The sequence below is a fragment of the Globicephala melas genome, chromosome 15, assembly GCF_963455315.2.
Source record: "Globicephala melas chromosome 15, mGloMel1.2, whole genome shotgun sequence".
In the NCBI taxonomy this organism is placed as follows: Eukaryota; Metazoa; Chordata; class Mammalia; order Artiodactyla; family Delphinidae; genus Globicephala; species Globicephala melas.
The window spans coordinates 34,437,990-34,449,994 of NC_083328.1; the positions used below are offsets into that span (position 1 = coordinate 34,437,990).

Genomic DNA, 12,005 nt, shown 5'->3' on the forward strand with positions numbered 1-12,005 from the left:
TTGATACAATCACAACCCTCTGGGTTAGTAGGGCAGAGGCTATTCCCATTTTTACAAATGGACCCCTCACCCTCACCACAAAATAACACCAAAATAAGCTCTGAAAAGTGAAAAGACTTGTCCAAGTTCACACAGCTGGTGAGTGGGTGAACTAAGATCTTTTAACAGAAAACTAGAGCCCTTCTCTTTAAACCATGAGCCTTGGTAAATTGTGATCAGTAGATCCCAGTCATATAACCCTGGATAGTTTACAAAGCACTTCCTCATGCAGAATTTCATTTGCTTTTTACAACAAAAGGAGAGGGGCAGGGCAAGTATTTATTACCACCCTTACCTACAGATGATTTCACCATCACCCAAGGACTTCAGCTGTGACCGAACACAAATGCATCCATCCCAGGCTGTGGCTAAAAACTGGGATGAGCACACAGGCGACACCTACCCACACTTTCAGGCAAAATATGTCCTGGGTCTCCTTCCCCGCTTCCTCCCCGCCCCCCCCACCCCCTTCTCTGGTCTAAAGCCAAAAACTTCAGCTTTAAGGAGAAACAAATGTTTTGCAAAAGGCAGACAAGTTTCGCAAGCATCTTCCTGTCTGCACTTCTCATTTTACTATTCTACTGCTCCCTTTCTGGCTCTCCTGAGATGGGGAGATCTGGGAGCACTAGCAGGGAATTTAAGTGTGGTCCTCCAGCGTGCTGGGCTGAAGGCAAAGGGAGACTAGAAGGTCTACCCTGTGATTTCCAGTGGACATTGGGCTTCTGAGGTACTATGGGACTGCCCAAGTCCACGGCTACATGATGGGACCGCTGCTCCTTCTCCATATGAGTGAGGAGCCCTTCCCAGGAGGGCAGAAGGGCCTAAGCCTTCAGAGGCAATACAAGCAAGGTCACAATTTCTCTAGTTGTGGCATTTCCTTTCCTCCCCAAGAGAGTATGGGACAATTCCGAGGGAGTGTGGAATGTGGGACCCAGATGTTCCCAGGCATGACCTCTGCAGTGGGTGCAGTTCCCTGCAGTAGAAGATGAACTATATCCTTGCCTGGCTCACCTGGGTATTCCCAACAGGACTTTCATGCTAATGATTTCCTAAAAGGCCCTTTAAAAAAACCACAAGTTGTTTCAGCTCCCAGCTAAATACTCTTCTGCCCAAGCTAGGCTTAAACTTAAGCAATGTTTCACAAACCTGAGAAATGAAAGGAACTCCTAAAGAAAAAAAAAGAACCACAGTTGCTGAGAATAAAGCTGTGGATCTCCTGGTGATCAGTAGACTCCAAAGTGAAAAACATCACCTTAGTAAATGACAGTCTTTTCTATGGAAATGTCCTTTAGTTGTGAATTATCACCACAAAAATTAAATTTTGTGTTTCTGTTAAAATATTTTGGGGGGCTTCCCTGGTGGCGCAGTGGTTGAGAGTCCGCCTGCCGATGCAGGGGACACGGGTTCGTGCCCCGGTCCGGGAAGATCCCATATGCCGCGGAGCGGCTAGGCTGGTGAGCCATGGCCGCTGAGCCTGCGTGTCCGGAGCCTGTGCTCCGCAACGGGAGAAGCCACAACAGTGAGAGACCCGCATACCACAAAAAAAAAAAAAAAAAAAAATTTGGGGGACTTCCCTGGCAGTCCAGTGGTTAAGACCCCGTGCTTCCATTGCAGGGGGCACAGGTTAGATCCTGGTTGGGGGAACTAAGATCCTGTGTACCATGCGGCATGGCCAAAAAATATATATATAAATAGTTTGCAAGTTATTGTAAAAAAAAAAGCAGAACAAATCACTAGATGTAGTAAAACTTCAGAGCCCCAGGACTACATGAGTACACCTCCATAAACAACAAAATAATAATACAAGGTGCACTGTCATGTTTTTCTCCATTTTTGAAATGTATTTTGTTGCTTAATTGTTCATTTCCTGTGCTGAAATAATTACATGTGCCTTTGTGTATTTTAATAAACAACCATTTCAGGGGCAGATAACTAGATCTAAATAATTTGTCATTGGCACTGAAGCTGGCTTCATGCCTCCTTCTCTTACAAAAATTCTAATTTATGGAAACAACTGACTTTACAGAAGATTGAGGGAACACCATGTCAGAAAATTACTCTCTTTGGAATCACAGCTGAAAATAAAGATGCATCCTAAGGCTCTTTAATGCTTTTGTGTGTTTTTTTTTTGCTTTCTTCTTGCTCGTCCCTTTTCTTTCTGCTGATGTCTCTTCCTTTGGTTACACGAAGTGTTTTGAGTTTTCTAGAATGAGGACCTCACTATAATGGACTCCCAAATTCTTGTTCATTATTAATTACTCTTGGAAATAGGACCTGTGAAATTGAAATCATCCTGCCAGGCACCAAGCTAACCAGACATCCGCCCTATTGAAATCTAATCCACGTTTTGATAGGCTGCCTTTTAAGGTAGAGGGGTGTCTTCCTGTGTCCTTATAGACAGACAGTGAAATGGGGTTTCTAGGAGTGCAAAGAGACAAAGCTGTCAATTCATAGGCCTGAGGGGCTGGAAGGAATCTTGGAGGCTGTCAGTTCAACTTTGCAATCCATGAAGTAATTTATTCTGCTCAAGTCTGCAGCAGCCTTAGAGCTCTGAACTCTACTAAAATTATTCTCCAGTGATCACTCAGCCAGAATGGACCTGGGAACACGTGAGATGGTCATTCTCTGGGCCTTGATGATGTCCCTCTGGCCCTTCCATCTCCCCTGCTGTGGAGCTCAGGTTCATCACTATGGCAATGGAAAAGTTGACATTCTTCTACTCTGATTCCACCAGCCCCCAGTTTGTGGCAATAGTCACATGACCCAGCACAGCCAGGGGCATGGCCTCTTTCTCTCCCGGGAGAGAAGGTCAGGGGATCACAAACCCAGGTGCCAGGACCAGACAGCTAAAGCACAAGAGTGGAGTGGCTGTGCATAAGACCACAGGGGCTGGGACTTCCCTGGTGGCATAGTGGTTAAGAATCCACCTGCCAATGCGGGGGACACAGGTTTGAGCCCTGGTTCAGGAAGATCCCACATGCCGTGGAACAACTAAGCCTGTGTGCCACAACTACTGAGCCTGTGCTCTAGGGCCCGCGAGCCACAACTACTGAAGCCCGGGCGCCTAGAGCCTGTGCTCCGCAACTAGAGAAGCCACAACAGTGAGAACCCCACACACCCCAATCGAGAGTAGCCCCAGCTTGCTGCAACTAGAGAAAACCCGTGGGCAGCAACGAAGATCCAGCGCAGCCAAAAGTAATCAACTAAAGATCCCACATGCCAAATGGAGATCTTGCATGCGGCAATGAAGATCCCATGTGCCTCAACTAAGACCCTACGCAGCCAAATAAATAAATAAATATTTTTTAAAAGTGGCAGTTGCTGTCAGCTCCAGCGCATTTTAGCCACGTAGGGATGTGGACCTAGTGTTGCCAGATCTTTCAGTTTTTCAAGAGATCTGAAATCCAAACTTTTTTGAAGCTTCCCAATTTTTAAAACACCATGTGAACCACTAAAACATATCTGTAGACCAGATTTAGCCCATGGCATATCCATTTGTTACCTCTGGGGGTTAAAGGCTTTCTCGCTTTCTGACTGTGCCCATTTAGGCCCATCTGACATAATGGTACATTAAAAAAAAACACAAGTAATTCAGGGATAACAATGAAGTGACATCAAGCAAATCTGGGAGGTTTACAATGAACTTTTGCAGTAGGTGTATAGTTGATTTATATTTTTTTTATTGTGGGAAAATGCACATAATAAAATTTAACATCTTAACTATTTTAAGAGCACAGTTCAGTGGTATTAAATATATGTATAATTTTGTGCAACCATCACCACCATCCATCTCCAAACTCTTTTCATCCTGTAAGACTGAAACTCTATACCCATTAAACTCCCCACTTCCTCCTCCCCCAGCCCCTGGCAACCACCATTCTACTTTCCATCTCTATGATTTTGAGTACTATAAGTACCACATAAATGGAATCGTACAGTATTTATCTTTTTGTTCTCAAGTTTCATCTATGCCTAATGAAATCTGCATCTTGCAGATTTTCTTTCCTTTTTTTTTTTGGCTGCACCATGAGGCTTGTGGGATTTTAGTTCCCCGACCAGGGATTGAACCCCGGCCCTCAGCAGGGAAAGTGAAGATTCCCAGCCACTGGACTGCCACAGAATTCCCGATTGTCTTTTTTTTTTTTATCTTATTTATTTATTTTTGGCTGCGTTGGGTCTTCATTGCTGCACACGGGCTTTCTCTAGTTGTGGCGAGTGGGGGTTACTCTTTGTTGCGGTGCATGGGCTTCTCATTGCGGTGGCTTCTCTTGTTGCAGAGCACAGGCTTTAGGTGCGAGGGCTTCAGTAGTTGTGGCACTTGGGTTCAGTAGTTGTGGCTTACGGGCTCTAGAGTGCAGGCTCAGTAGTTGTGGTGCACGGGGCTTAGTTGTTTTGAGGCATGTGGGATCTTCCCAGACCAGAGCTCAAACCTGTATCCCCTGCATTGGCAGGAGGATTCTTAAGCACTGTGCCACCAGGGAAGCCCCCCAATTGTCTTTCTTTTTAAAAGCTAATTACTTTAAACAATATTCCAATGAATGTATATACCACATTTTGATTATCCACTCATCCATCAATGTACATTTGGATTCTTCCATGTTTTAGTTATTGTGAATAATGCTGCTATGAACATAGGCGTGCAAATATTTCTTTGTGACTCTGTTTTCAATTCTTTTGGGTATGTACCCAAAAGTGAAATTCTTGGATCATGTGGCAGTTTTATTTTAATTTTTTAAGGAACTGTCATAAAGTTTTCCACAGTGTCTATACCATTTTACATTCCCACCAAGCACGTACAAGGGTTCCAATTACTCTAAATCCTCTTCAAGGCTTATTACTTTCTGTTTTTCTGGGTTTTGTTTTTCGTTTTGTTTTGTTTTTGATAGTAGCTATCCTACTGTGTGTGAAGTGTTAACTTATTGTAGTCTTGATTTGCGTTTCTCTGATGAGTAGTGATGTTGAACATCTTTTCATGTGCTAATTGGCCATGTGTATATCTTCTTTGGAGCAATATCTATCAAGTCCTTTGCTCATTTTTAGGTAGGTTTAGGGCTTCCCAGGTGGCACAGTGGTTGAGAGTCCGCCTGCCGATGCGGGGGATGTGGGTTCGTGCCCCGGTCTGGGAAGATGCCGCGGAGTGGCTGGGCCCGTGAGCCATGGCCGCTGAGCCTGCGCATCTGGAGCCTGCGCATCTGGAGCCTGTGCTCTGCAACGAGAGAGGCCACAGCAGTGAGAGGCCCGCATACCGGAAAAAAATAAATAAATAAAATTAGGTAGATTTTTTCTTTAAAACTTTTTAAAAATATTAATTTATTTTCCTTATTTTTTTGGCTATGTCAGGTGTTAGTTGCAGCACACGGGATCTTTGTCGAGATTATGGCGCGTGGTCTCTGCTGTGCTCAGGCTTCTCTCTAGTTGTGGTATGCGGGGTTTTCTCCTCTAGTTGTGGTGGGATGGCTCCAGGGCACGTGGGCCCTGTAGTTTGCCGCACGCGAGCTCTCTTGTTGAGGCGCGTGAGCTCAATAGTTGTGGCACGCAGGCATAGTTGCCCCGTGGCATGTGGGATCTTAGTTCCCCAGTCAGGGATCAAACCCTTGTCCCCTGAATTGGAAGGCAGATTCTTTACCACTGGACCACCAGGGAAGTCCCTATGTAGGTTTTTTGTTGTCGTTAAGTTTTAGGAGTTCTTTATATATTCTGGATATTAATCCCTTATCAGATCTATGATCTGCAGATATCTTCTCCCACCCTGTGGGTTGCCTTTCACTCTGCTGACAGTATCTCTCTCTTTTTTTAAAAATAAAATTTATTTATTTATTTATTTATTTTTGGCTGCGTTGGGTCTTCATTGCTGCGCGCGGGCTTTCTCTAGTTGCGGTGAGCAGAAGATACTCTTCATTGCGGTGCGCGGGCTTCTCATTGCGATGGCTTCTCTTGTTGTAGAGCACAGGACAGGCTCTAGGCGTGCGGGCTTCAGTAGTTGTGGCTCACGGGCTCTAGAGCACAGGCTCAGTAGTTGTGGAGCACGGGCTTAGTTGCTCTGCGGCATGTGGGATCTTCCCGGACCAGGGCTCAAACCCGTGTCCCTTGCATTGGCAGGCGGATTCTTAACCACTGCACCACCAGGGAAGCCCCTGACAGTGTCTTTTGATGCACAAATTAAAAAAATTCTTATGAAGTCCAATTTGTCTATTTTTTCTTTTTTGCCTGTACCTTTGGTGTCATATCCAAAAATTCAGTGCCAAATCCAATGTTGTGAAGCTTTTTCTTTTTTCTTACGAATGAGGCAATTTATTAACCCATCATCGTTTGTTCTAACGCTTCTTGTTGGCAGCTGCCACCTGTCCAGAGATTCCATCCAGATCTCTCTGTCCGTGAGGTGTTAGTTTGAAGCCCCCATCTTGGTCCTTTTCCACCATTTTTAGCCCGTCCAGGGCTTGGAGGACCCGACGGGCCACGCTCTTGGAGCCTCTGCTGAAGTGGCTGGGCATGACACCATGTCTCTGACACACCTCATAGATCTTGGTCATGGAACCAACCCCAGCGCCACCCTGGAGGTACAGGTGCCATGCTGTGGAAGCATCTTGTATGTAGAACCAGTTCTCATCGTAGGGAGAGAGCTCTCTATGCTTGGCCAGCTTGACAGTGTCCACCCATTCAGGGACTTTCAGCTTCCCGGACTTTTTTTTTTTGCAGTACGCGGGCCTCTCACTGCTGTGGCCTCTCCCGCTGCAGAGCACAGGCTCCAGACGCGCAGGCTCAGCGGCCATGGCTCACGGGCCCAGCCGCTCCGCGGCATGTGAGATCTTCCCGGACCGGGGCACGAACCCGTGTCCCCTGCATCGGCAGGCGGACTCTCAACCACTGCGCCACCAGGGAAGCCCTTCCCGGGCTTTTTGAGGAAGGCTGCCAGAGCTCTGACGAACTCCTGCTGGTTCACGTCTTTTACAGTAACTCCAGGCATCGTGCAGCCTCCAAGCTGCCAGCCAGGGGAAAGGTTGTTGTGAAGCTTTTGCCCCATGTTTTCTTCTAAGAATTGTATAGTTTTAGGTCTACAGTTGATTTATATTTGAACCACAATACATAATGTCTGAATGTCCCCGTACTGGAAAGTTATAAGTCAAATACAGTTGATGCAAATAGGGGTTACTGCATACTGTACAATTAACCAAACAACCAACAGTAAGTAAAGGATGGTAATAAACTTTTAGTAGGACTTCCCTGGTGGTCCACTGGGTAAGACTCTGTGCTCCCAATGGAGGGGGCCTGGGTTCGATCCTTGGTCAGGGAATTAGATCCCGCACAAATGCTGCAACTAAGAAGTCCACACACCGCAACTAAAGATTCCTCATGCTGCAACTAAGACCCATTGCAACCCAAATAAATAAATATTTTTTAAAAACCCTAACTTTTAGTAACCGTAATTCTAAAAACAATATCTGGTATGGAGGTCCCTCAGAAAATTTAAAATAGAACTACCATATGCTCCAACAATCCCACTTCTGGGTATATATCCAAAAGTATTGAAAGCAGAGTCCAGAAGAGATATTTGCACAGCCATGTTCTTAGAAGCATTACTCACAATAGCCAAGAGGTGGGTGAACCCAAGTAACCGTTGATGGACAAATGAATAAACAAAATGTGGTAAATACATGCAACAGAATATTATCCAGTATTAAGAAGGATGGAAATTCTGCCACATGCTACAGCAGGGATGAGCCTTGAGGACATTACAATGAAATAAGCCAGTCACAAAAAGACAAATGGTGCATGATTCCACTTATACTTGGTATCTAAAGTAGTCAAATTCATAGAAACAGGAAGCAGAATGATGATTACTATGGGTTGGGGAGAAGGGGAAATGGGGAGCTGTTGCTTAATGGCTATAGTTCCAGCTTTGCTTGAAAAAGTTCTGGATATCTGTTGCACAACACTGTGAATGTCTTTAACACTCCTGAACTGTACAGGTAAAAATGTTAGATTTTATATGTTTTTTTGCCACAATTAAAAAAAAGAAAAGCATAAGCGACACCTGCAGTAACTGAACACCACACGAACTCAAGACTGTACTGATGGTGCCTTTTCCAAAGCTGCTGGAATTCCAGAGTCTGAAGAGTATGTGCCATGGGAAAGCTGAACTCCAGTGGCTGCCAGACTGCTTGGAATTCCAAATCCCAGGCCTCAGTCAACCCTACTGCCAGTCTATCTTTAGTTTATGGAGATCAAAGTCGCTCTTAACTCAGTAAGGGCCCCTGAGTGGTCACATTTTACCTGTGAGAACTGAAAAAAAGAACTTGCATTTTGGAGTCCATTCGTGCCCATCGCCAGACTAAGCTTTCAGAGTTACCCGCTGGACAGCCTGCCTAAGTTGAGGCTGTTGTCTGCAGCAGGCTGCGGAAGGCGAATTTTCACAGCAGCGGGACGTTGCGACCAATCATTCGCATTCCTCAGATCAAAGTCCCCTTTCCAGACACGCCTGAGCAGGTGTTATGTCTGTTCTCAAGCAGAAAGCATATTCTGGAATCACGGAGTCAATTTTCAAAGCGAAGAGAAAGGCTTGTGGAATGCATCGCCCCTGGTTTGTCCAGGGACTAACCAAGCAGCGCCGGTTGGGCAAATTTGCTGTTTAAGAGATTCTCCATGGCCCTTATCTCCTGCCCTTTCAGCTTATCTGTAATTGATTGATTTCCTTCGGGGAGTTTTGCCCCACCGCGCCCAAGGCCTGACTCGCCCTTATAAGGGGACGCTGAAGTCTCCATCCCCGCTCCTACCGAGCCCACATGACCTAAGCAGGGTGGGTGGGATGCGGAGCCTATAGAGTAGGTCCCACGGACAGGGATTTGCATCAGACCTGGGCTCCCCTCCGCTGCCACTATCTGTGTGACCCGTGCCAGCGGCCCTTCTCTCCCTGAGAGTGTTCCCAGTCTCCTAAGTGGAGCTAGTTCACTTCTGCTTTCCCTCCTCCCGGGGAAGGACGTGCCCCGCACACTGGAAAGCCTCCCGAGGTAAATCCCTGGCCACAAAATCACAGCTGTTGCCCCTCGTCCCGCACGCCCGGCGGGACAGCGGGCGGACAACGCGCCGCACGTGACCTCCGGACCCGCGCGGCCAGGCCTTCGGCATCGGGGCGTGGCCTCCAGGGGAGGCCGAGCGGCGATTGGCCTGGGGGCGGGGCCCTCGGCGTGCGCGCGGAGGGAGAGGGGCTGGGGGAGTGGCTCGGTGGACCGGAGCGGGCTGCGATTGGCTTGAGACGCGTAGGGGCGTGGCCGCGAGCGGCGGGCCGTGGGTGGGGCGGGAGGAGGCGGGAGTCGCGGCTGCTCGCGGTGCACCTGAGAGCCGACGCTCGGGTCTTCGAAGCTGCGCCCGCCGCGGTCCCCGCCGCCATGAACCGCTTCAAGGTGTCCAAGTTCCGGCATACGGAAGCTCGGCCGCCCCGCCGCGAGGTGAGCCCGGCTGCCATCGCCCCTTGCCCAGCGGCCACCCCTCCCCCTCCTCTGGCCCAGCGCGGGGACCCTCCCCCCGCCCCGAGCCCGCCTGCCCAGGCGCCCCCCCTTCAGGCCCGGGGCCGTCGTCCGGGCCGTCCGTCGCCGCGCGGTGGTCGGAGCCTGGCGCTCCCGGGACACTCTCTGGCCTCGCCATGAGCCCTGCGGTCCGCTGGCCCGGCCGCCTCGCACCGGGACCACCGAGGCGGCGCAGCCAGCCCAGTGGGGCCAAGGCCTGAAGCCTGCGAGGCTGCCTGCCTTCCCGGCTTCCGGTCGGCCTCGCCCCGAGCCGGGCGGCTCCTCCTCCCTGCCGCCCCGATCGCCCCTGCCCGGGGCTGGGGTGTGAGAGACATGCCCCTCTCTGCCCTGGTCTTGGCGAGTCTGGGTGTGTCAGCTGGAGAGGGGGAGCTCCTCGGCCAGAAGCGCGCTCCTCCCTCGGGTTTCCGCTGGCGCTTCCTCTCGCGGCTGGCGTGAGCTCTTCCCCTATTCGGGGTGATGCTGCCAAAGGCTGGGTGGGGCCTGGGAAGCCCGAGCAGGTGGAGCCCAGAGGAAGAGCTGAACCAGGTGGTGGGAGGGCACCTCGGTCCCCTGGAAGCGCAGCAGGCCTGATGAGGGGTGTGCTTCAGAGATGATGCCATCCGTGGTCTGCAGCGAAACATTATTTGTGAGGCCTGTGAGTGTCTTCCAATAATGAAGCCTAGGAACTGACCTCTGGTGACCCCATCAGGGACCATCTCACATGAGGGCAGCCTGGAGCAAAAACCCGGTTTTTATCCTCTGGATCATATTTCCTGGGCACGTCCCATGTGCTGTGTCCAGCTGCTGGAACCACAGCAGTGAACACGACAGCATTTTCCTTCCTCTCTGATGCTTAGTCTCTTGAGGGAGACAGCCAGAAAGCAGACAGGCATGCAAGGGCAATGCAGGTTTTAATAAGTGCACTGAAGAACACACATGAGGGGCTGGGATGAAGATGAAGATGGAGATGGACCTAGAGGTGGGGTTAACCTCAGTAGGATAGTCTGGGAAGGCTGCTGGGAGGAGGTGACATTTAAGCTAAGTCAGGAAGGGTGAGAAGCAGCCAGCCATAGGAAGAATGGGGTGAGAAAGAGCCTGGTGGAAGAAGGAAAGTGGACCCGGGTGGATGGAGGGCAGTGACAGGGAAGGATGGTGTCAGATGAGTCCATAGTGGGCCTGCAGAGCCCGAGGGCCACAGGAAGAAGTTGGGTTTTACTCTGAGTGCAGTGGGGAGCCATCGAAAGGTTGAAGCGGGTGTGGGGGACTGGTGGTGGAGAGGTTCTCACATTTGCATTAAGACCGTTGCTCTGAGTGCAGTAATGCTTGGAGGGGTCTGGAGTGTACTTGAGGAGCTCTGGGGCTTGTTTCTGGGTGGATCTCAGTCCAACAAGGTAAACAGACAGGCATGGAATTAGGGATTACAGGGAGAGCTTAAAACGGTTTATATGTTAGGGAGATGGGAGAGCAGGTGATGGGTTCTCTTCAAAGATATTTCCTGTCACTATATTTGTACAGTAAACATGAATCAGGAGGGGAGAATAATGCAAGATGGTAATGTTCTACCCGTGGCAGATGAACATTGAACTAGAAACTTGGATGGTGGGGGTGGTTTCCAGGACACTGTGAGTGGGTGGGCTGGGAAATGTGGGTGCTCGATCGTCAGGCGGCAGGGATGCTGCGAGGTGCTGAAACCAACAGGAAACATTGGGACCCCGCCGACCTCCGTTTTAGAAAAAGTGTTCCTCTACTCCTCTACGTATGTGGGTGTTAACCTTGTTGCCTTTTTATGGGGGTGCATCGTTCACCTGACTATGGGACTTCGTGGAAAGGCCTTTATTTTCCCCTCTCTTAGCTTGAATGTTTTCTCCTGGGGCTTGGAAGAGACCCTGTACTTGGTGGAGGCCTTCAGCAATGCAGCTGAGGAAGTCAAGTCTGTCTTCTACCTTAGGTGCTTACTTCTCCTTTCTCTGCTTCTCTCCCTTTGAACAGAATCAAACCCCTCCACCCTCGACCAACACACACACTGCCCAGTTAGCCTCTTGACTTTGTTCAGCCTAAGCTTCCTTCTGACAGCTTCCTCCCCCTTATTAGAGAACTTATTTAATAAGGAAAATCAACCCCTTAATGACAGGTTATCATTTCAAGGACATTTTGCATTTTCTAAGGGACTGTGTGAGTGGGGACAGGGTTTGATCCTAAGGAATGCATCTCTAATGGTGCAGCTTTAATGTAGAGTTCCCTGGATTATGCCGTATGCCCTACCCCTTGCTTTAGGCAGAGCCCTGGCCAACACGTTTTTTGTTCTTTATTTTCAGACCTGGATCAGTGACATTCGAGCAGGAACTGTCCCCTCATGTGGGAACCATATCAAAGCCAGCTGCAGCTTAATTGCATTCAACTCTGACCGTCCAGGTAGGGAGGTGAACATGGTTGTGGGAATTCAGACATTGTCACCCTAGGTAGGGT

At 49.1% G+C, this 12,005-nt stretch overlaps 1 protein-coding gene across 2 annotated transcripts in view; it reads left to right on the forward strand.

Moving 5' to 3' along the window:
* The first annotated feature begins 9,334 nt into the window (after window positions 1-9,334).
* CORO7 (coronin 7) overlaps window positions 9,335-12,005 on the forward strand; it is a 57,809-nt gene continuing 55,138 nt past the window's right edge. For both annotated transcript variants that reach the window (XR_009559076.1, XM_030883809.2), the window contains exons 1-2: window positions 9,335-9,482; window positions 11,855-11,951. Coding sequence is in view for 1 of the 2 variants with exons in the window: in XM_030883809.2 (XP_030739669.2) it covers window positions 9,423-9,482; window positions 11,855-11,951 (157 nt within the window). In the remaining variant the exon portion in view is untranslated. The remainder of the gene's footprint in view (window positions 9,483-11,854; window positions 11,952-12,005) is intronic.